At 45.8% G+C, this 25920-nt stretch overlaps 1 protein-coding gene across 1 annotated transcript in view; it reads left to right on the top strand.

The window, feature by feature from the left end:
- Window positions 1-12698: 12698 nt before the first annotated feature.
- Window positions 12699-25920, top strand: part of LOC308150028 (myosin-9-like) — a gene marked incomplete at its 3' end in the record, with an annotated part of 50016 nt that continues 36794 nt past the window's right edge. Inside the window, exons 1-10 of the mRNA XM_080522900.1 lie at window positions 12699-12829; window positions 18381-18715; window positions 19210-19366; window positions 19619-19646; window positions 20209-20302; window positions 20707-20724; window positions 21821-21913; window positions 22351-22414; window positions 22628-22726; window positions 23424-23567. Of these exons, the coding sequence (XP_080379026.1) occupies window positions 18386-18715; window positions 19210-19366; window positions 19619-19646; window positions 20209-20302; window positions 20707-20724; window positions 21821-21913; window positions 22351-22414; window positions 22628-22726; window positions 23424-23567 (1027 nt within the window). The 5' untranslated portion in view covers window positions 12699-12829; window positions 18381-18385. The remainder of the gene's footprint in view (window positions 12830-18380; window positions 18716-19209; window positions 19367-19618; window positions 19647-20208; window positions 20303-20706; window positions 20725-21820; window positions 21914-22350; window positions 22415-22627; window positions 22727-23423; window positions 23568-25920) is intronic.

Below are 25920 nucleotides of genomic sequence, written 5' to 3'. Positions count from 1 at the left end.
GCCTTGCTTCGGGCCACCGCCCGAACCACCCGAAGCGCCAACCGTCGTCGCTCTCCAGCTCCTGTGTACCAGGTTGGCCAGAGGGTCTGGCTCTCCACGGCTGATCTCCCCCTCAATGTCCCCTCCCGGAAGTTGGCGTCGAGGTACATCGGCCCCTACGCCATCGACCGGGTCATTAACCCCGCTGCCATCCGGCTGGTCCTCCCTCACTCCCTCCGTCGGATCCACCCGGTGTTCCACGTCTCCCGGGTAAAGCCCCATGTCGCCAGCGACCTGATGCCACCAGCCCCTGCACCGCCCCCTCCTCAGTTGGTGGATGGCCACCCCCAGTGGGCAGTAAGGAAACTCCTGAGGGTTCGTCGCTGTGGCCGGGGTTTCCAGTACCTGGTGGACTGGGAGGGATATGGCCCAGAGGAACGGAGCTGGATTCCCCGGTCCCAGATCATGTCCCCAGTCCTCCTCAGGGACTTCTATCGGGCCCACCCGGATGCTCCGGGCCGGTCGCCAGGAGGCTCCCGCTCGGAGGGGGGTCCTGTTACGGCTGGGCCTCCACACACACCCTCCCCCGCCCCCACAGCTCGAGCACCCGCCCCCATAGCTCGAGCACAGCGTGCTCTCCGCCGCAGGTGAGGCTTGTCCCCACTAATTAGATCATCAGCCAAACCAGCACACCTGTCTCCTCTCCCAATCAACCCTCTGCCTACATCTACTCTGGACTTCCCTTCACTCATCGTCAGTTCTTCCCTAAGAATGGCCTGGCAAGTATTATCTGTTACCAGTCGTGTACTTAGCCCTCGATACTATTATTGTGATTATCGTACTAGCCTACTGTAGAGACTTACCCTTGTTCTCTGTTCCTCTACAGCTCACGCCAGCCACTACCCCAGCCCGCCAGGCTGAAACCCCCGGACTCTTCATCCCTGTTTTTCCACCCCCCCTTCACTGTAAATAAATACCCTACGGGGCTTCACAGTATTCAGCCTCCATTGTCGTGTCCTTGAGCCCCCTCGCCCCCGTGTCCTAACACTGACCAAAAAGCAATGGCTCTTTGGGGCCATTACAGATTTATTACAGAATTGCCGCATATACAGGAGATAAGGCACATTCTCTCTCTCATTCCAGCTTGCAACACTCCAACCCAACAACAAGATGGACTGCACTTATATAGCGCCTTTATCCAAAGATATTTTCACACAGACAGAAGCATATCTCTACAGACGGTTGAGTGAGTAAAACATTTGTTTATTCTACAACGCTGTGCTTTCAACACATTAAGTGTCTTTTTTTACACATCCACTACTGTGTCTCACACAGTTGGTTATCAGGACTGTAATTGTGTATCAATTTTGATGGGCCCACATTGAAAGAAATGTTTGAGGGGGGGGGGGAAGCTAGAAATAAAACAAGGTTAAATAATTTACAACAATAAAACACTGGCAAATACAGATGTATTAAAATACTAACAGTCAGAGAGAGGGGAGAGAGAAGGAGGAGGTAGGGGTGAGGAAGAGCGGAGGTGAGGGATAGCAGGGGTAGTGGAGCAGGGGTACTTAAAATGAGGGGGTTATGGGATGGGTGAGAGACGGTGATCAGCCGGTGCATTGATCGACTATGGTTCGATGCAGGATTTGTTTGAAAGCAGTGAGTGAGGTGAGTTTGAGGGTGTTCTGTAAGGTGTTCCAGTCGTGTGCTGCAGCGAACTGGAAAGCGCTGCGACCGACAACGGTACGGGCTTTGGAGATGGTGAGTCGGACAAGATCACTGGATCTTAGAACGATGACGGGGCGGTGAGAGAGGTGCAGAAGGGATGAGAGGTAGAAAGGTGTTTTGCAAAGTATGGTTCTGTAGATAAGATGAAGCCAGTGACAGAGCCGTCTGCTGTGAAGAGATGTCCAGTCTACAAGGGTGTACAGGTCACAGTGGTGAGTTGTGAAAGGCGCACCAGTGGCAAAACGAATGGCGGAGGGATGGAGTGTGTCGAGTTTCCTGAGGGCAGACTGAGATGCCATAGTCGAATATGGGGAGGATGGTCATCTTGACAAGGGTATGTTTGGCTGCACGGGTGAAGGAGGCCTTGTTCCGGTATAAAAAGCTTAGGCGAGCTTTGACTTTTGTCTGCAGGTGCTTTATGTGGGTGGTGAAGGAAAGGGATGAGTCCAGCCAAAGGCCAAGGTATTTGTAACAAGAGACAAACTCCAGCTCGGAACCGTCAACACAGAAGATCTTAGGGGGGCTGCTGACACGAGGTCTCCGGTCGAAAAGAATGCACTTTGTTTTTTTGGTGTTGAGGAGAAGGTGGAGGCGATGAAAAGACTGCTCAATGGAGGTGAGGCTGAGTTGTAGAGTGGAAGCCGCAGAGTGGAGTGAAGGGCCTGCACAATACAAGATGGTGTCGTCAGCATAAAGATGGATCTGGGATTTGCCAGCATCTTTTGCTATATCATTGATGTAGATTGAGAACAACGTTGGTCCCAAGATGGAGCCTTGAGGCACCCCTTTAGAGGGCAGAGGGGGAGCATGTAAATGGTGAAGAGGAGGGGTCCGAGTACAGAGCCTTGGGGGACACCTTGGTTGACTTGGTTGACATCATCTAGATACATTAACATCATCTAGATATGTTAACATGACAGACACATACACACACACATATTTCTCTTTCTGAAGAACATTTTCATATTCCCCCCCCATGTCAAGATTATTGTGTACACATATGCTTTTATTTATATTTGTTCCTTATATGATGTACTGACTGAAAGTTTTTTTTCAGATCTTTTAACCATAGTTGTTGTGTGCATGATTGCACATATTGGACTTGGAACCTGAGCCAGCTGAGCCGATATTGATAATCAAATGGTTGAGTAACTAAAATGTTCTGTCAGTGTTTTGCATGATGACAATATGGTCTTTTGGGGGGTTTTCTATCCTCTTTTGGTTGACCTTTGGTTGACCTTTTGTTGACCGACGATTACGATGAGGTCTAGAGCTACCAAAGAATGAATAGTGTGGCACACCCATACAGTGTCACACACTCGTATTAATGTGTCAGTTAGACACATTAACACACACACACACACACACACACTCCACACATACACACACACACACACACACACACACACACACAGATAAAGCTCAGACATGAGGAGATGTGGTTGGTCTCTGTCTGAGACTAGGTTTATCAATGCTGTTTATTGGATTCCTGTTAGTTTTGGTGTGATATATAATATCGATATTGATTACGGTGGAGGATATCGATCTCTGAGAATAGTTCAGGTTCAAGATATCTCTCGTTTCTGCGTTGTGTCATTCCAACCATTCAATGTGAAATAGCCCCCTCAGCAATAGGGTCTTCAGGATCAATGATAGACTTCAAACACGGGTTGCTGGGTCCTCGGGAGAATAGATTTATTACAGAATTGCCTCATATACAGGAGATAAGGCACATTCTCTCTCTCATTCCAGCTTGCAACACTCCAACCCAACAACAAGATGGACTGCACTTATATAGCGCCTTTATCCAAAGATATTTTCACACAGACAGAAGCATATTTCTACAGACGGTTGAGTGAGTAAAACATTTGTTTATTCTACAACGCTGTGCTTTCAACACATTAAGTGTCTTTTTTTACACATCCACTACTGTGTCTCTCACACAGTTGGTTATCAGGACTGTAATTGTGTATCAATTTTGATGGGCCCACATTGAAAGAAATGTTTGAGTCTTAGTCAGATTAGAGGCCTCTTCCCTAGCTGCTCCACAAATGTGTTGTTGCTTTGCAGAGCATTCAGGGAAGAGCCTACTAAAAATGGTGCTGAGCATCGGGGTGAGGTGGGGGCAGGTGGATAATGGACCTATCGCTAAGCCACGCCCCAAAATAGAAATGGTCCGGTCATATCACAGCAAAAGTCACTACAGACTAGGACAAAGGACTTGCTAATATCTGATGGTGAAAAGCTTCTAGACTGTGGAGAATAGGAGAAAAAGTGTTGACATGACTATAATCAAGTGTAAAGTGAGAAGATAGTTTGTTCAGGGCTTAGTGAGAGAACATAGAGAGAACATTCACATACTATATCTGTCTATCATTTACATTTACATTCTGGGCATTTAGCGGACGCCTTTATCCAAAGCGACTTACAACAAATACATGTGACTAAGTAAGTGTATCATCTTAAGTAAGTGTATCATCTATCCACCAGTCACAGCAGGGAAAAGTAATCTACGCTCGGGCCCGGGGCCATTGGCAGTCGTAGTGTTAGAAGAAGGACGTTTTATTTATTTATTTGAACAGTAGAGAAACTGATATGAAGTCATTCATGTGGCTAAAATCTTGTGACTTGATGATTTCAATGAAGAAAAAGTGTGAACAAAGCGAGAAACATCATTAAACAATGTATCCAGTGTATCGAACCAGTATTAATGCACACACACACACACACTGGTCGGTCGATGCAAAATGTGGTTCAACAGGACGCACGCATGCACGCACGCACGCGCAGGGGGGGGGGGGGGGAGGGGTAATCCACCTTTTCATCTGAAACCACAAGATTCCAATGGAAGTTAAGACAAACATCATTCTCAGACTTATTATTATTGCTTCCTTGCTGACATGTGTACTGTGTACGGTATGTAATAATAACCATTAGGAGACGGCTCGCAGCCCAGCCCACATTACCAGTTCTACCCTCTGACGGGCTCATCCCAGCGGTGGTTAGGTGGTCAGAATGCGGGTGTGTGAGGGAGTGTGTGACTAGTGCTGACACAAAGGTCTGAGTCAAAACAGGAAGAGGCCTTCTTCTCAGACATGTTCTGCCATCAGTTATCTTGTTCCAATTTCGAAATTTGGATATCATCCAATTTTGGTGTGTGTGTGTGTGTGTGTGTGTGTGTGTGTGTGTGTGTGTGTGTGTGTGTGTGTGTGTGTGTGTGTGTGTGTGTGTGTGTGTGTGTGTGGGGGGGGGTATGTGTGTGTGTGTGTGTGTGTGTGCGTGTGTGCGTGTGTGCGTGTGTGCGTGTGTGCGTGTGTGCGTGCGTGCGTGCGTGCGTGCGTGCGTGCGTGCGTGCGTGTTGGAGAGGCAAGCGAAGGAGAGAGACAGAGAGGACAGGGTGTGTGTGTGTGTGTTGATAACCGTCTGGCCAAGGTCACTAGACACAGAAGCGGAAAAATGTCTCCCTTTTTCCTCTGAGAATAAATCAACCCTGTTCATCTATTAAAATGGCAGTTGGCGGCTGCCTGTTTGAATTTCTCAATTCGTCCCCTCCGAATCCTGATATTCATTTTTTTTTTGTGATCAAGATTTTTTATTGCTTTTAACAACACATAACAATGACAATACAGAACAAGAAAGGAAAGGAGCGGGGAAAAGAAAGAAAACAACTAAGAAAAGGGGTAGTGTAGCGGACAAGTCATAGCCAAATAGTAGAAATAAAACACATTTCAGATTGGGGTATATGGAACATCAAATTACAAAGTCGTCAAGTTGGTCAAGTTAGACTAAGTAAGAGTAAGACTTCCACGCATCAACTGTACTGGGCCTCGCTTTGTTCAATCTGGCCGATGTGCATCAAGATTCACAATCCTCTGTAAAGAGTACAACCAAAAAGTGTTCATGCAGAAATCAGGTGTCATCCAATGTTGTAGAATAGTCTTTTTTGCAGAGGTGAAACCAGCAAACAACATTTTCTTTTGGGTAATACTTAATACTTAATCAAGTCATTGATTCGTCATTGAGCAAACATAAACATGGCTTAGGAACATAGTGAATCTTAAATAACTTGGACATCACAGAATTTGAATCCTGATATTCTTTAAGGTCTGCGTTATTAGACATTCAACAGATTTATGAAATATGCAAAATTCAAAATCAATTATAGGCCTTTAAAACAGTACAATATTCAAAAGCTATTAATTAGGTTTTCTTATCATACAGCCTCTATTAGCTTAAAGATAGAAAATATACGCTAGCACTTCAGCATTGTATCAGCTTACGTTACAGATTTTACATGTTGAGTACCGTACTTTAAATGTGTTCTTTTCTGATGAGCGACACTTGTGTAATACCTACCTTTGAGCTGACAGCTGTTTTGCACGCACTGGAAACCCCTGGTCACAGCAGAGAACCATCCTTGCCCGTGGATTTTGGGTCGTCCCAGCAAAGTTCGTTCAAAGTTCAGTTTGGCATGTCGCCATCCAGGTCAGCTCAGCACCAATTGATAGATATTGATATTGATTATGGTGGAGGATATTGATCTCAGATGTCTCTCGTCTCTGCGTTGTGTCATTCCAACCGTTCGATGTAAACACCTGCACATTCTCTCTCCCATTTCAGCTTGCAACCTCCAACCCAACAACAAGATATTTTCACACAGACAGAACCATATAAGCACCCCCTTCTCACAGTTGTTGACATTCCCCCATCAGACCATCCTGCGACCTGCGCTGGTCTGTGAAAACATTGATAAACTGTCTCTGGATCAGTCTGGTGAACAACCCTCCATTTGTGAGGTGCATTTTCACCTCTGACCTAATTTTCATCTTCTGTAATAAATCAAATCTAAACACAGGGATATAATATTTGTGATACAAAATATTGTTCAAATTCTTTCAGGTGTCTGAGTAGTGTTTAAAAACAGCCACTAGATAGAGCCATATGCCCAGCACTCGAGTTGAAAGTAAGTAAGTAAGTAAGTAAAGCTTTATTTATATAGCACCTTTCATACAAGAAATGCAGCTCAAAGTGCTTTACAACAGGAATAAGAACATAAAGTGAATATAAAAACATATACAAGCATAGAATGAATATAAAAGCAGGGGAAAACAGTCGAAATAAAAGGTACAGATTTACATTTCTTACACACTATGTGATACATGTCATACATTCATACACTACTATATATTATTTTAGCCCCCTCAGTGAGTGTAGTCACGCTAGTATGGGACCTGCACCTGTGGTACACGCTACCCCACCCGCAATGTACTACACCCTCAGTGAGTGTAGTCACGCTAGTATGGGACCTGCACCTGTGGTACACGCTACCCCACCCGCAATGTACTGCCCTCTCACTTGGTTGCAGGGTATTTCAACCGGGGCCTGGTTACCCCTTAATATCCAGGACCTACTGTCCCTTCCTTAAGCCTAACTTGGATCTCGGCGGGCCTGGTTACCCCTGAAATCTAGTATCCAGGACCTACTGTCCCTTCCTTAAGCCTAACTTGGATCTCGGCGGGCCTGGTTACCCCTGAAATCTAGTATCCAGGACCTACTGTCCCTTCCTTAAGCCTAACTTGGATCTCGGCGGGCCTGGTTACCCCTGAAATCTAGTATCCAGGACCTACTGTCCCTTCCTTAAGCCTAACTTGGATCTCGGCGGGCCTGGTTACCCCTGAAATCTAGTATCCAGGACCTACTGTCCCTTCCTTAAGCCTAACTTGGATCTCGGCGGGCCTGGTTACCCCTGAAATCTAGTATCCAGGACAGTAAAATATTTAAAGTGCAATAGCTGGCAAATGAGCAGTAGGCAGGTGCAGATGAGCTAGTTGAAGGCTATATTGAAGAAGTGCGTTTTTAGCTTTCTTTTAAAAATATTTAGTGAGCTGGCTTCCCTGATCTCTAAAGGTAATGTGTTCCAAAGCTTTGGGGCATAGTTGGCAAAGGCTGCGCTCCCGATCTTCTTCTGACTGTTGCTGGGAACCTCTAATAAACCTGCGATAGATGATCTTAGTGTTCTTGAGGGTGCATAATTGGCAAGGGAATTAGCAATGTACTTTGGGCCTCGCCCATTAAGGGCTTTGTATATAAGGAGGAGGACCTTAAAATCAACCCTACATGTTACTGGCAGCCAGTGCAGAGTAGCTAGGACCGGAGTTATGTGTTCTCTCCTCTTAGAAGTCGAGCTGCAGAGTTTTGAATGAGCTGAAGTCTTGCAGTCGTTTTTTTAGGAAGGCCAGTAAAAAGTGTGTTACAGTAATCGAGCCGGCTTGAGACAAAGGCATGAATCAGTTTTTCAGCATCTTTTTGGTTTATAAGTGGTCTTACTTTAGCAATGTTTCTAAAGAAAGGGGGATGAGGGGGGATGGCATCCCTGAGTAGTGTAGTGAGAGAGTGAGAGTGAGAGAGGGAGAGAGCGAGAGAGGGAGAGAGAGAGAGGGAGAGAGTGGGAGAGAGAAAGAGAGCGAGAGAGTGAGAGAGAGATTGAAAGTATGGGAGAGAGAGAAAGAGAGAGAGGGAGGCACCCCTGAGTAGTGTAGTGAGAGAGCGAGAGAGTGACGGTCAAAATCATCCCCCTTCTAAAACTGCCATCCCCCCTTTCCATCCCTTATGTCATTTTATCAAAGAACGTGGTATTACTGCTATTTAACATTTAGTTTTGCGCATATTGAGTAAAATACTGTGGCCGAGGAGGGGGCACGCACACATGCAATGACATTTTTACCAAGTCACTGACACTGAAGTCACTGACGCTGTGGGGATGCTAAAATTGTCCCCATATGATCAAATCCACCATCCCCCCTGATTTTCTTTTATAACTTGAGTACTGCAAAAGCCCTCGTTTGGCCTTGGATGCTGTCACTCAAACAAAACATCTCATCTGTATCACCCCAATATGGCCGCCGCTTCAAGGGCTCAGAATCACCACGGCCTCATTCCCTCTCACTTTCACTCTCCAAATATGTACTCCCTGATTAGTTCAGCTATAGGATTACCCAGCAACCCCTACCCTGACTGTTTTATATAGAAATATACTGGGCCAGTTTCCCAGACAAGGCTTAAAGCCTAGTCCTGGACTAAATCACACTTTCGATGTAAAACCTCCTACATGGAAGATGCTTTTTAGTCTAGGATTAGGCTCGGATTAAGCCTTGTCTGTGAAACCGGCCCAATGTGTATTATTCTTAACCCTGTCCTCCTACTACAGTAGCATAATCTGCCACTTCTCATCTCACCAGCAGAGTGGAGGTGTACAGTATGTGCAGTGACACGTCCACAACAAGCATCATCCAGGGACCCCCTCCAACACCTCCGCTTCAGCCCAGGGTTAGCTCCTTATCCCTGGGTGCTGCGTCTGCATACCCCCCCCCCCCCCTGTGACATGACACACAGCCACAGTGGGTGGTGTTTCGAGCCTACTGTACTGGACATGATTTGACAGTTGACTGTTCTACTCATATTTTCTTTCTGTAGGCTTGTGCAAGAGTAGTGTAAAAGGTGTGTCTGGCAAGTTATATGATCCTCTCTCTCTCTCTCCCTCTCTCTCTCCTCTCTCTCTCTCCCTGTCTCTCTGTCTCTCACTCTCTCTCTGTCTCTCTCTCTCCCACACTTTCTATCTCTCTCTCCCTCTCTCTCTGTCTCTCCTCTCTCTCTCTCTCTCTCTGTCTCCTCTCTCTCCTCTCTCTCTCTCCCTCTCTCTCTCTCGGTTGCTCTCTCTCTCCCTCTCTCTCCCTCCCACACTTTCTATCTCTCTCTCCCTCTCTCTCCCTCTCTCTCCCTCCCACACTTTCTATCTCTCTCTCCCACTCTCTCCCTCTCTCTCTCTCCCTCTCTCGCTCTCTCCCTCTCTCACTCTCACTCTCTCGCTCTCTCACTCTCTCGCTCTCTCCCTCTCTCTCTCTCCCACTCTCTCTCCCACTCTCTCACTCTCTCTCTCCCTCTCTCTCTCTCTCTCTCTCTCTCGGTTGGTGAACTGTCAGTAGAGGCTGACACGTTGTCTGATACCAGTCCTGATTCCATCCCGTGTATTACAACAAGTCCATCCTCTGATCCCACCTCTGGAATGAATGCATTGCTATGTGTTCTGCCTTAGGTCTCTTTACAGAGACATGACGACTTGCACGAAGCGTCAACCTGTTCCTGAGTCCTGTAATAGGCCACACAGGGGGGCGCTTGGTGCCATCACACACTAAGGCGTCAGCCATGTAATCGCAGGGTGAACGGTTCGATTCCGGCCGTTGAGATATCCTGCACATCATCCCCTCTCTCTCTCTCTCTCTCTCTCTCACCCACCCTTCCTGTCAATCTCTGCTGTCTCTTTCCCATTAAAGCAGAAATGTCCGAAAAACATATTAAAAACAATTTTAAAAGAAAAGAAATAGGCCACCCAGGAAATTACATCACCGCCTGGTGTTACAGCAAACCGTGCCCTGTGGCGGTAGAAATTGACAAACAGGACATGGCGTGTGTGTGTCAGGAGACTAGAATGCTAGAATGTGCTAGAAGGCTAATTCCTCAGGTCTTTCAGACCCCCGATCTAAAGTCAAGACAAGTCGGGTGACATTTTTATCAAGACGCATAGCATGACAACTCTGTCCTCGTGTCGATAAGATCTACAGTGGGGGAAAGTATTCAACACTTTATTAAGGTCTTGGGAGAGCTCTTTGCCTCAACCCATCATGACTTGCATTCAGGGTAACTCTTTTTCAACCCTTCCCACCAACATGCACTAACCCAGCTGATTCTAAGCTTTATCACACACACACGCACGCACGCACACACACACACACACACACACACGCACGCACGCAGACACACACACACACACACACACACACACTCTCACACACACACACTCACACACACACACACACACACACACACACACACACACACACACACACACACACACACTCTCTAATTAGCACAGGTAGGAGAACCCATTAGTGGTATAAGCTGTGTTCAATACTTTTTTCATGTGTCATTCCACTTTATTGCACATGGCTTTTTTTACGGATTGGAATGTTACAATTTCTTTAGCTGTGTAGTTTTATTGCGTTAATACCAATGTTTGATCTAAATTTGATGTGAATAGCTGCAATGGAAATATGTTGAATTAATAACATTTTAATTTTAATTTAAAAAATGTTTTATGTGTTGAATATTTATTTCCCTTACTGTATGTGTGTGTGTGTGTGTGTGTGTGTGTGTGTGTGTGTGTCCGTGTGCCCCGCCCCCTCTCTCTCTCCACACTATCACAGTTGTGTATAGTCCTGTTGCAACATGCAACATCCCAATGTACCTAGTTCTATCTATACTCATCTTTGATGCGAGACTGGACGAGGAGGGGGGGGGGGGTGGTGGGAGAGGAGGGGTGGGGGAGGGGTGGGGGAGGGGTGGGGGAGGGGTAATACCAGGGTTGGAAGAGTAACTTTACACCACAGCGAAAAGCAAAACAATGGACCACACCTCCCTCCCTCCTTCTCTCTCTCGCTCTTTCACTCACTCACCTCCTACTTTTGGCACTCTTTTGACCGTATAAGGTAGAGAGTGTATGAAAAAGCCTCACATTGGCGAATGGGAGTGAAAGTGGCAGAAAGATGGTATCTCTGTCTCCATGATTAAAACAGATGTGTACAAGTTTGTTTAGGCATTTGCCTGCAGGCACATATTATCCTTTGGGCCAGTTTTGCAGACAAGGCTTAGCCTTAAACCTATAGTCCTGGACTAACTCAAATCACACTTTCAATGTAAAACCTCCATTCAAGATGCTTTTTAGTCTAGGGTTAGGACTAAGCCTTGTCTGTGAAACCGGCCATTTATGTTATGTTATTTACTGTAATTATCATTCATAACTGTACATATCCTGTGTACTTATCTTACTGTACGTATCACTTCATAACTGTACATATCCTACTTTGTCTACAATATCTTGTTCATTTGCACTCTAACGACCAATGACCCATACAGACCCATAATGATGTGTTAGAATTAGACTCATTAGATGAATGTCTGACCTGACATGCCTTTCTTAACATTCTTATGAAAAAGATCAAACAAAAATGAGTGGGTCAGAAGGTCTGTTTGAAGGAGAAGTAAAGTTGAAGTGAAATTGTATCTGTAAACCACATAGATAAATAAACAGTTCTATCACTCCTATTCCTGTTGTTGTGTGCCTTGCTTGACCCCAAGTGTCTTATCATACATGTATTGCTCTATATGTCTACCCCACCCGTTGCCCCCTTCCCTTTCTAACCTGGGGTGGAAATTCACAGGTGGGGCAGGTACGGACGAGGCACTGCATTCCTCCACACAAAAACCCCCCAACCCCCTCACGAACCAGCTGCTCACCACCACCCCCCTCTCTCTCTTTCTTTCTTTCTTTCTTTCTTTCTCTCTCTATCATGGTTAAACTGTATTCATATCAAAGCATATAAAGTGTTGTACGGTACGCATTGATGATCACATTATCTCAAAACAATGGAGGATTGGAGGAACCCACCCAAAAAAATCTAGTTCAATCGTATTTTATTGTTTGTCTACACACCGGGGACAGTGGTTAAACATAAAATCACCATATTCAATAGAGAGAGAATCCTGAACGCCCTTATTCCCAATCCTGGTTGGTCTAATAGCTGGGGAGGCGGTGCGAACAGCGAGCTACCTGTGAATGACTCAAACTGGGCGTATCAGAGTGTGCGTTCGTGTATTTGCTCCGAGAGCGCCGAAGCGCACACTGGGTTCATCGTTATAAAGCGACCAAGTAATTTGATTGGACAAAGAGGCATTCCACGAGTGCTGATCAGATTTCCAGAGCGTATTCACGAACGCACCCTCAGAGCGAGAAGAGGAGGGTACACCTTCTCCTCTAATTAAACCACGCCCGGACAGCGGGACCGTATGAGAGAGCGGAGAGAGAGAGAAAGAAAGAGAGAAATAAAAGAGAAGAGAGAGAGAGACACGCGAAGAGAAGGGCGGATACGGTAGAGCAAACCAAGTGTCTTTTGAGGCTGCTGTCTGTCGCGCAGAGAGAGAGAGAGAGAGAGAGAGCTGTCCTTGCAAACACGGACACCGATAGATCCAGCGGACTCACCCCGCAGTGCCTGCAAACTCGCCGCGGGTAAGTCAGCTACCTGTCTCCAATTTTAAATTTTAATTTAGCCAAGCGATTTACAATTACGAATTACAGGGACATTCCCCCTGGAGTAACTGAGGGCTAAGTGCCTTACTCAAGGGCACACTAGTGGTGTGGTTTCAGGCGGGATTTGAACTCACAACCTTCCGATCACAAGTCCAACTCACTAACCACTACCCCACCTTAACCTCCGTGAGATTTGATTTCTGCGTAGCCTACTTCGAACTATTTAGCAGTAAGTTACCACAAACAACAAGCAGTAACAGTAACAAACGACCAATTAGTTGTTTTGTGCTATGGCATTGCATTGCTTAGGTAAAGGTTTTCTTTCACAGGTGTTTCCGTAAAAGCTGTGTCACCACTCGCAAGCCCAAAGGGGTGCGTTCGTAAATACGCTCTGGAAATCTGATCAGCACTCATGGAACGACTCTTGTCCAATCAAATGACTTGGTCCCTTTATGACGTTGATTCCGGTGTGCGCTCCGGCGCTCTCGGAGCGAGTTTACGAACGCAGCCAAAGTCGAGTGATCTTCAACATGTAAACCCGCCTGACAGCACACGTGGGCTGACATTGGTTACTGATCACTATTGATTAGCAAACACAATTGGGTGTGTAGACTGAAGTCGTTCAACCTGGTTATTGACTCCAGTGTGCGCTGCACCTCATCTCCTAGCGTGCTCCGCAGTTTAGGGTCTTTTACTTCAGCCATAAGCTAAGAGTTGTTTAGTAGCCTATGCATTCAGTTAAGATTGCTGCAACTATAACATTCAATTGTAGAAAAAAAGCACAAAGCCAATCCAATTCCATGTCCTTCAAAGGAGGCAAAACCAGTACCGTCATCTCTAGTGTACACTGGTCAAAGCCAATGTATGTGATGTTTGCTTTGTGTTAGTTTGAAGTCAGACTTCTATTGTGCAGACTGGCGTTTTCTCTCTGAGTTGGTAGTTGGGAAGGAGGAGGTTTTGACACACGCACGCACTCTGATGTTGATCTTGCCTCAGGACACATAATGTGCACACACTGATCTGTGTGTCTAGCTCCTAAACACCCTCCTCACTAACACTGATGGCATTTGGAGAAAAAAAAAGGTGTGGCAAGGAAGGCAGTCATCAGCTGTGAAGCCAAACCAGCTAACTGATTGACTTGGTGACTCCTTTTACAGTTTTGGCATTAAGCTAGCAGACGCCTTTAGGATGGCTTTCCAGATATATTTTGAAACAGTTGCTCCAGGTTTAGGCGGCGGGTGGTGGTGGTGGTGTGGGGGGGGGGGGGGGGGTTGGTGGTGTCATGTGTTTGTCTGTGCTAAAAGGGCGGAGGAAGCCAAGCTAAAGCAGGGATTGACTGGCAGCCAGGAACAAGAGATGAGGAGATTGAGGAAGTGTAGACCTGACTGAAACGTGCAGCGATTCTAGGACAGTCAGAGCCCAGACAGAAGAGGAAGGGAAGCCGTTAATGTACTGAGGAACTGTAGGCCTTTAATTAACAGAAGGTTAATTACGTGGCCCTGTATCACCCAGAAACACATTTGGAAGCCTGAATGTTAATTAATCAAGCTTACTGCCTGCCTGCTTACAGCCTGACACAAGAGAAAGTGGCAAACCAGTGGCACTCCATGTACACAAATGGTAGTCTGAGTGTGTTTGAAGGAATTACTATAGGGTGGCACTAGTGTCCACACTGACAGAATGGCTACACCTGCTGCAAGACATTGTGCTGTAGGGGTTAATAAATGGTAAATGGACTGTACTAACCCTTATTCCAAAGCGCTTTGCAATGGCCTCTCATTCACCCATTCACACACATTCACACACCAATGGCGGCAAGCTACCATGCAAGGTGCCGGCCCTTTTAAAAAATCTATATATATTTGGACACCTCGACACGTGGCCAGCCGGGGATCAAACCGCCGATCCGCCAACCTTGCTCTACCTCCTGAGCCACAGTTGCCCCCCCCCTAATGGGTGACTGGTTCTGGACTGGTCTTAATTACTGGTCCAGTTGTGAGGCCAAACCAGCCATAGGGGTCAAGTCAAGCCCCCCTATAGTTTGAAGGTTTGCCCCGAAGTCACAACAACCTGGTTTTAGGCCTAGATAACAATGTCTACTCTAATCCCACTACTGCGGGCCTACGTACTGTGACACGTCTTGTGTAACACACAGCGGTTGTTTGGAAGACGGGATTTTGAAATCCTAATTTCGAACAAACCCGTTTTTAGGATTAACACGTCTCCTTGACTGACAATAGGTGGTTGAAAGTTGATCTGAAAGTCACAGCCTGACTGTCTTGGCACAGATGGAGGTGTATTGGCCTAGTAGTGCTGTGTACAAACAACACCCTCTCTGTATGACAATGGGTGCCATGGTGGAGCTAAAGGGATATTAAGAGGATATAAAGAGACTTCTTTCTGACTGAAGTAAGTTGAGCAATAAGCCTCGTCAGGAAACGCAAGTGTCCACACTGCAAAGTGTCCACACTGCAAAGTGTCCACACTGCAAAGTGTCCACACTGCAATATCCTGTACAAGCCAGCTTGTGGTTGGCTGGCCTCGCCGACAGTAAAGCCACATTCACACGGACCGACTTTTTTCGTTTTCCTACTCAGGTCCAGTGTTTCTAATGCTACCCGTCTCCCTCCCAATCTCTCACCTCTTCTACTGAAGTGTGTATCCAATCCTATATGGATTCCCACTCATTTCGGGCGTACACTCCAGTGAGTACACACTTTGAGTCTGTGTTGGGGAGTGCTGAAGTACACACTTTAGGACAAGGGTGGAGGATTGGGACGGAGCCATAGCGTCACAAGGTCGGCGGTGTCGAGGTGTCCTCGGACGAGAGCCGGCCGGGCCGGTGCCATGCGTGGTAGATTGCCACCGTTGGTGTGTGAATGGGTGAACGAGAGGCCATTGTAAAGCGCTTTGGAATAAGGCGCTATATAAGTGCAGTCCATTTACCATAGTCATAGTTAAGTGCATAGGCGTCATGTCTAGCCTGAAGCTGTGTCAGGTTTAGTCCTCTATATTGGTCCTCTCTATAGGCCCTGGCTAACTGTAAGCCTGTAGCATGGCGTTCATGGAGTTGGTTATCCCCTGTCCCTCCCTAATCATTCCAAGAGAGTCTGAGCACGTAATGAACTTAGAGAGAGACCCAGATGACACCTCTTCTCCTATATCTCTTTCACCCCCCCCCTCTCTCTCTCTCTCTCCCTCTCTCATACACTCCTCTTTCATCTCCTACTCTGTCTCTCTGTTTGTCATTCTCTCACAAGTTCTCCCTGAGAGAGGGTGACATGGGAGTGACACACACACACACACACACACCGCCACCACACCACACCCCAGCCCCTAGGCCTTTTGTTGTTCCCGTTCTGGTTGGTCTAGAATCAGCCTTTGTAGTCAGCGGCCCTTTTATAGCCAATGAGTCCACGACCTGGAAATGAGTTGCAAATGATATTACGGAGCGTTTAATCCTAATCTTAATCGTAATCTGAATTAAACTCCATGTGTTGTATGCAAACAGCACAGCATGTGTTCAGCCTACAGTACACACACACACACACACACACACACACACACAAAGAATGAGAAACAGAGAGTGACCCAGAATAGATTTGGGGAGAGATGGAAGTGAGAAGTATTTAGATTAAGACAAGGATCTCAGTCAGCGCAAGGCAGTGAGGCTATATTAAGTAGACACAGTGTCTGTTCCTGCAGGGGTGTGGTGGATAATGACATTTCTCTCTTTCTTCTCTCTCTCTGTCCAAACTTGTTCCTGACATTCCTTCCTGGGCTGTCTGTTCCACTTCAGCGCAAGCTTGGAAACCTGTGAAGGCCTCTAGCCCCTTGCAAAACATTTGACTGGGGATTCACTCTTATTCTAGAAACTAAAGGGCACATTGATGGTACATTTTAAGAATAACCCGGAAGGTTAACCCAATACTTTTTGGATTATTTGGAATTTGAAGATGACATTACATCAGATAAACTGATAAAAGCCTGTCCATTTCAAGAACATTTCACTTTTGTGAACAGTGTATTTCATATTTTTTAATGTTTATTTATTTTTTGGTATATGTTTCCCCACAGTAAACAAACTTGTCATGTTCTTCAGGATTAGTGTAATGACTGACATGACACCAACCTTCAATTTAGAACATTGTAACCTAGTTAAAATGTTGTGTGCGTTCTTAAATTATCATATGCCTATAGATAGTATTACTGTAAAAAGCTTTTGATGTGCTGCAGGACAGTTTGTGAGTGACAGTCTATTAGAAGAATATGCTTTTTATATTGACACTTTAACCCCAGTAGTTTTGATGTGTTTGAAAGTGGGAGGATCTAAGGGATGTTGGGAAGGAAGGAACAGGAGAAAGGTTTGGGAATTTGTGGAATTCCTTTCTCTAATGAGGAGGGGTGAGGACGGAATGTGGGAAGATGGGAATAGGATAGACAGGGATGGGTAAAGAGAAGAGGGTGGGTAGGAGAGCTGATGGGAGAGGTAGAGGAGATAAAGAGGTAGAGGGAGAGTAGGAGAGATCTCTACCACTGTGGCAGCTTGTAGCACTTATAGAAGGTATTACCAGACATGACTGTGATTGATTCACTTACCTTGTACAAGTCACTCTGGATAAGAGCATCTGCTGCATGACTCAAATGTAAACATGGGAGACTGGGGGTAGGAAAGCTGGAAGGGGAAGATAGATGGACAGGTAGAGGAGAAGGCAGACCCGTGACAGTACCTTGGAGGGTGTGTGTGTGTGTGTGTGTTAATAAATCACTCAAAGTACCAATAAAACAAGCCATGAGCACATTTATTGTTTTATGACTTCTATTTAACACGAATTTAAAAATAAATCTTTCACACCTTTTTGCTTAACCTTCACAGCTACCGTCTGATAACAATAAGCTGACATATCATTTTAATTTAATTAATTTAATATACACATAATATAATATAATTTAATATAACATATAGGGCCGGTTTCACAGACAAGGCTTAAGCCTAATCCTAGACTAAAAAACATCTTCAATGGAGATTTTACATTGAAAGTGTGATTTAGTCCAGGACTAGGCTTAAGCCTTGTCTCTGAAACCGGCCCATAGTGTTTTAAACAAAGACAATTGTTTTCGGAAGCTATTTCAGGAGCCTGGAGGACATTGAAATGTCTCTGTCTTAATCTATTCTACCTCGCTTTATGTTAAGTTAATCTCGCCTGGGACTAAATGCGATAGTCTGAGGCACACTCTGAATGCTTATTAGACTGAATGGAGCACTTATGACCATAATTACCACATTTAGGGTTAGGGTTAGGTCAGGGTTGCCAACTGTCACCTTCAGAGCGTTTTTTATGTGGTGCTATCTACCTAGCAACAATACTTTGATTGGCCATTGATTGCCATTTTTGGTGAATATTAAGTCACCCCCTGGTGTTCTAGACTCACGTTGACAATTTGGGGCGACTTTCCTCACCCTCGGCACCACCGAATGAGTTAACGAACATCAATTTTCTTTTTTTTGTTGTCGTTGTTATTTCTCTAGCCACCATGTCGGACGCAGACAAGTTCCTGTACGGGGACCGCGCGATGGCGGGTGGGAACCCCATGGCGCAGGCCGACTGGGCCACCAAGAAGCTGGTGTGGATCCCGTCTGAGAAGCTGGGCTTCGAGGCCGGCTCGGTCAAGGAGGAGAAGGGCGAGGAGTGCGTGGTGGAGCTGACGGACACGGGGAAGAAGGTGACAGTCAACAAGGACGACATCCAGAAGATGAACCCGCCCAAGTTCAGCAAGGTGGAGGACATGGCCGAGCTCACCTGCCTGAACGAGGCCTCCGTGCTGCACAACCTGAAGGAGAGATACTACTCTGGACTCATCTACGTGAGTGGTCTCTCTCTCTCTCTCTCTCTCACACACACATACACACAGAGGGACGCACACACACATACACACAGGGGGACAGACATGCACACACACACACACAGAGGGACACACACACACACACACAGAGGGACAGACATGCACACACACACACACACACCTACACACAGAGGGTTACACACACACACACACACACATACACACACACACACACACACGCACACACTCACATACACACACACACACACACACAGAGGGACACAGAGGGACAGACATGCACACGCACGCACACACACACACACACTCACACATACACACAGAGGGACACACACACAGGAACTACCTCGGATAACATTCTGGTTCGCCCGTGATGCTAATTGCTGCGAATTCACGTTTGTCATATTTGATGTGATATTCATCATGCCATGGGAATCAGTCTGGGGGACACTTGGTTAGACGTACTGTTCACATCCCCTCCCCTCCTCTCCTCTCAGACGTACTCTGGTCTCTTCTGCGTGGTCATCAACCCCTACAGTTACCTGCCCATCTACTCGGAGGACATCGTGGACATGTACAAGGGCAAGAAGAGACACGAGATGCCCCCCCACATCTACGCCATCACAGACACCGCCTACAGGAGCATGATGCAGGGTGAGAGAGTGTTGAAACACACACACACACAGAGTAACTTTGAGGTTAGGGAAGGAGTATATGTGTTTTGCAAGCTCACACGTATTCTTGTTTGACATTGCAAAAGCATATCCTCTTTCACTGACTCGAAAGTTGCAGAACGGTGATTATCATAGTTGATTTTACCAGCTGTTGTTCCAATTTTGAAGCCGTTGTTTATGTACCTTTTTTAATAAACGTTATCCGTTGTTTTTGTTTTATTCATCCTTTCAGATCGTGAGGATCAGTCCATCCTTTGCACGTAAGGGGATTTGGCTCTTATCTGAATGGTGTCTGTGTTCTGCAGCCTGTATGAGATGCATGTCCTTTAGATGCTGTGAGGTTTCTGTCTGGAGGATGTTGATTGCAATCACCCTCCTCCAGTCTTCACCCAATCACCTCATACCCATTCTCTGTCTGTCTGTCGCTCTCTCTCTGTCTCTCTCTCTGTCTCTCTCTCTGTCTCGCTCTCTGTTTCTGTCTCTCTCTCTCTGTCTCACTCTCTGTTTCTGTCTCTCTCTCTCTGTCTCTGTCTCTCTCTCTTTCTGTCTCGCTCTCTGTTTCTGTGTCTTGCTCTCTGTCTGTCTCTCTCTCTGTCTCTCTCTGTCTCTCTCTTGCTCTCTGTCTGTCTCTGTCTGTGTCTGTCTGTCTCGCTCTCTCTCTGTCTCTCTGTCTGTCTGTCTGTCTGTCTCGCTCTCTCTCTCTCTCGCTCTCTGTCTCGCTCTCTCTCTGTCTCGCTCTCTCTCTCTCTCTCTCTCACTCTCTCTGTCTGTCTGTCTGTCTCTCTCTCTACCTACCTCCCTCTCTCTCTACCTCCCCCCCAGAGGGGAGTCAGGAGCAGGAAAGACTGAGAACACCAAGAAAGTGATTCAGTATTTGGCTCATGTTGCCTCCTCCTTTAAGTCCAAGAAAGACCAGGTCAGTACTACCCCGCCCCCGTACCCCTACTTTCCCTTCTCCCCTCCTTTCTCAATCTCTCCCTCCCTTAGCATCATCCCGCAACCCCCTCTCTTTCTCTCTAGTCTGTATTTTTCATACTTGTCCCTGTTTTCCATCTCCCAGAGTGCTGTTTTTTACTGTGTGGGGGGAGCTGAAGCATTTACCTAACATTCCTCCTTCAGGTCCGGACCTGCCTGCCTCGCCTCAATGCAATGACCAGAAGTGTGTGGTGTGTGTGTGTGTGTGTGTCGGAGCAGGCAAATGGAACTTGACAGAACTGTCATGATTGATGACTGTAGCATTTAGAGATTTCTGGTTCAATCACTGTAATGCTATTGTATATAAGTAGTGTTGAAAATTGTGTGTCTCTCTCTCTCTCTCAGGGTGCAGTATTGTCACATGTGAGTTCATCCCTCCCTCCCTCCTTTCTCTCTCGCTCTCCCTCTCTCTCTCTCTCTCTCTCTCTCTCAGTGCTTTTTCCCCCCATGTTGTAAGTGTATGTTATACTAACAGCATCCATCACTCTCTCGCCGTAACCTGTGTGGGCCCAGGGAACTAGCAGCAGGTTTATATTCGACCTCTCTAGACCAAGTCAAGCGTTTTGCGACACTATACAGAGAACATGTTGCGCCCTCCGTCCTCATACTAGTGATCTTCCCAGAGACACACCTGGCGGAAGGGTAACCTAATCCCATGTTTGTTTGAAACCTTGTGAATTGCCCCATGGGGGTTTACACTGTGTGGGGTTTGTGGGGAGAGCATCTCTCCTAACACACACACACACACACACACACCACCCCCTGCCCTTTCGTTCCTGCTCTTCTGGTTGGTCCAGAATCTGCCTTTGTAGTCAGTCTCAGCCGACAGCCTAGTTTACACTGTGCTGTGTGTTGTTGTACTGTGTGTTGTGGGTTTTGTTGCATGATTTGGCTTCCATCTCAGAATGCTGTGTGTGTGTGTGTGTTATTGCTGTGTGTTCATTCTCTCGTGTGTGTGTGTGTGTGTGTTCTTGTTTGTGTGTGTTCTTGTGTGCGCCTGCATGGTCTGGGCTGCTGTGCCGTTTGGGACGTGATTCTCTATGGGCTTGAGTGGGCTTGTTTGTACTTGGGTTGATGTGTGTGGTGTGTCGGAATGCCAGAATATTTAACGTGTGTGTGTGTGTGTGGGGTTGATGATCTTATAAAAGCTTCCCTGAGGGTTATATATTTGATTTCACAATGCTAGCTTAATGTTACAGCATACATGCCTGTGTGTGTGTGCCCGTGTGTGTGTGCCCGTGTGTGTGTGTGTGTACTAGCAACAATGCAGTGTTTGTGGTGGTGTGGGACTAACATGAGAAGTGAAAGCTTCTCCTCTTAATTTATTTCCGCCCTTGTTTGTGAACACATGTCCTGAGTCATGTCCTACTGACACGTCTCCCTTAAGTGTGCTGCAGTTTCCTGGTTGAATGGAGGCCCATGTAAAGTATTGTCTGTTACCCTACTGTGTGTCCACTAGGGGGAGCTGGAGAAACAGCTGCTGCAGGCCAACCCCATCCTGGAGGCCTTCGGCAACGCCAAGACGGTCAAGAACGACAACTCCTCACGATTCGTAAGAGCCGCCGGGGCCTAACGTCGCATAAGCAGTACTCAAGTTGTAAAAGAAAATCAGGGGGGATATGGGAACAATTTTAGCTTCCCCACAGCGTCAGTGACTTCAGTGTCAGTGACTTGGTAAAAATGTCATTGCATGCGTGCGTGCCCCCCCCCTCGCCCACAGTATTTTACTCAATATGCGCAAAACTAAATTTTGAAATAGCAGTAATACCACATTCATTGATAAAGTGACATAAGGGATGGAAAGGGGGGATGGCAGTTTTAGAAGGGAGATGATTTTGACCGTTTTTATTTCAGGGAATAAAAACATCCCCTCAACTCGAGTGCTGCACATAACGTATTGCTGTGCTAACGACAACTTAATTTCAAGGGAATTAATCCAAATATAGAATAATAATAATGATGATTATTGTCTCTGTGTTTCACTCTCAGGGGAAGTTCATCAGGATCAACTTCGATGTCAACGGGTACATTGTGGGGGCCAACATTGAAACTTGTATCCTTCAATATGTTTATGTTGTTAGGGCATTTCTGCTTTATTGGGATAGAGACAGTAGAGATGGACAGGACGGATGGGTGAGAGAGAGGAGGTATGACATGCAGGATAGGTCGACGGCCAGAATCGAACCAGTATGAGCATTAGATATAGCAGCTGTTATTGGTTGTGTGGATGTTTCCTTTTTTTGTTCCTTGACCGCCCGGTCGTCAGATCTCCTGGAGAAGTCTCGAGCCATCAGACAAGCTAAGGACGAGAGAGCCTTCCATATCTTCTACTACATGCTGACTGGGGCAGGGGAGAAGTTGCGCTGTGAGAAACTAACCCATTTTACAGCATTCTATATATAATAATAATATATTAGACTTGTATAGCGCTTTTCTAGACACTCAAAGACACTCAAAGACTGAAAAGATCGAGTAGTAACATAAAAAGAAACAAAAAATCTATAAAATAAAGTATAGGGGTCTAATTGATTTTTGGATTACTAAATCTAAATCTAAGTGTCTTTGTAGGACAATCTACTGCAATTACACCTGCCAGCGTCCTCTCTCAGCCAGCATTTTTTGAAAAGTGGTCATATCATATCATATAACATATGTATATGCAATTTAGCTGACGCTTTTTACCCAAAGCGACTTACAGTGCAGTGAGTACATACCTTTTTCTGTATATATGGTCCCAGCGGGAATCAAACCCACAACCTAAGCATTGTTGGTGCTAAGCTCTACCACCTGAGCCACAGAGAACCACCAGCCAGTAGGACAAATAGCTGGGTCGCTACAATTGAACACACACAGTTATTGTGTCTTGTTTATACATAAACAATATTGTTGATCTTCAATGAAGTGCGTGTGTGTAACTCCTTTTGCCACATGGCATGTTCGTCATTTGAGATGATTCTGAATATAGTTTTATAACTAATGGCCTTTGCAGCGACCTTTTCCTGGAGAGACTTTATAACGAGAGAAAAATCTCTCTTCCTCATTTCTCCACTTCCTGTCCGTAGCGGAGCTGTGTCTGGAGGACTACAGCAAATACCGCTTCCTGTCCAACGGGAACGTGACCATCCCCGGGCAGCAGGACAAGGACCTGTTTGTGGAGACCACGGACGCCTTCAACATCATGAGCATCCCAGACGAGGAGCGCATAGGTACACACTCTAACACCCGTCTCTTTACATGGGTACACACTCTAACACCAGTCTCTTTACATAGGTACACACTCTAACACCCGTCTCTTTGCATAGGTACACACTCTTAACACCCGTCTCTTTACATAGGTACACACTCTAACACCCGTCTCTTTACATAGGTACACACTCTTAACACCAGTCTCTTTACATAGGTACACACTCTAACACCCGTCTCTTTGCATAGGTACACACTCTTAACACCCGTCTCTTTACATAGGTACACACTCCTAACACCCGTCTCTTTACATAGGTACACACTCTAACACCCGTCTCTTTACACACCTCAACAACTACACATAGGTACACACTCTAGACCAGCTCTTTAATCCATTCATTAAAAGTGCGTGGCTCGCTCTCTGTGTCTCAATAGGCGTCGTTTTGGTATGGCAATTCATGGCACTCGCCATACCTGGCTTAACATTTGAAAAAATCAGAAACACGTTTAGTCATTTTGGTGATTTTATCCACTACACACAACGGTAACTCAAAACCTCCCGGCTCCATCTCACCCCACTAGCCAAGCGCTGTAGTGGAGCACAGGGTTGCCAGACGGGATTGACAATTTCAAGCCCAACCAGTCTAAAAGCTGCTGAATCCACCCGTCCAGAGTGACCAAAAGTAGGCCTATCTGGCAACACTGGAGCGGGACATCGGTTCCTCAATAAACAAGCCACGAGTAACGTTCATGTTAAAACCTTGTCCACGATTCTCGTTCATTCAGGTGTGTTAAACAAACTGTATAAATGCCATTTACATACTGTTGGTTCAAATGTAACATATTAATGAACAAGTTCATGTCATGTTCTGTCAGTACAAACATGTTCTAATGTTATTTTAGTGAGTTCGCTAGTTAGCGAACATTAAAGATTACAAGAGCTAGTTTACGTATGTCAACAATGTCTCTATTCTCAATAATTTCAGTAATAATTGTACCAAATTGGGGCCAGTAACACTGACTTGTGTGTGAGTAAGTTATATGTGTGTGCAAGCATGTTTTTGATATTATCAATCGTCTCACTTTTACTAGGTGAGCTGGTAAAAGAAATGCCAGGGGAAAAAAGGAAAATGGACATAAAGACCTCTTTTGGTCAAAGGGCAGCAGAGACAAGTACAGGGACACAGGTGAGGTCTAAACAGGTGACAGGGACAGGGACACAGGTGAGGTCTAATCTAGCGTTTTAACAGTGCAGTTCGTTTCGAGTTGAGAATAGCTAAATCTGTTATGTTTTGTTTCTAAGGAGATTGAACCAGTCTGCCTGCTAGGAAAGATGTAGGCTACTACCTGCATACTGTAGTTGTCTCCTTTATTCATTACCTTAATGTCACATAAGTAAATTGTATAGAAACAACTCACCAAAATTGACTATTGCACAACTGTTTTGGAAAAAAAATCCTTGCCATACCTTGGCTTTTGCTGAAATTACACCACTGGTCTCATAGCCTATTGGAAATGTATTGCGTGTGTGTGAATGAGCGCTTTTGTGAGCCCGCATGTATGATGTGGCTCTTTCTGGTACCCCAACAATGTTTTGTGGCTCTTAGTCTCCGACTGGTTGGCCACCCCTGCTCTAGACCAACACTGTCTCTTTACACACCTCAACAACAACACATAGGTACGCACTCTAGACCAACACTGTCTCTTTACACACCTCAACAACAACACATGGGTACACACTCTAGACCAACACTGTCTCTTTACACACCTCAACAACTACACATGGGTACACACTCTAGACCAACACTGTCTCTTTACACACCTCAACAACTACACATGGGTACACACTCTAGACCAACACTGTCTCTTTACACACCTCAACAACAACACATGGGTACACACTCTAGACCAACACTGTCTCTTTACACACCTCAACAACTACACATGGGTACACACTCTAGACCAACACTGTCTCTTTACACACCTCAACAACTACACATGGGTACACACTCTAGACCAACACTGTCTCTTTACACACCTCAACAACTACACATGGGTACACACTCTAGACCAACACTGTCTCTTTACACACCTCAACAACTACACATGGGTACACACTCTAGACCAACACTGTCTCTTTACACACCTCAACAACTACACTTGCAACACAACTACTCGATAAAGCTGTGTTTCTACACAACAAAGTGTGTGTGTGTATATATATGTGTGTGTGTGGATAATGTTACTGTGATAAACCGGTGTCTTTGCCTATAAGGGCTCCAACACAACCCCATCCATATTGTTTCGTGCACATCCAGATGTTGTGTACTGTATGTTGTATATGACTTACAAAGTCAGTGTGATATGTTTATTATT

Source organism: Nansenia antarctica, assembly GCF_963989245.1.
Source record: "Nansenia antarctica genome assembly, chromosome: 2".
Classification (NCBI taxonomy): Eukaryota; Metazoa; Chordata; class Actinopteri; order Argentiniformes; family Microstomatidae; genus Nansenia; species Nansenia antarctica.
The sequence above is the reverse complement of the archived record's forward strand: the minus strand, read 5'-3'. Positions and strand labels throughout refer to the sequence as shown.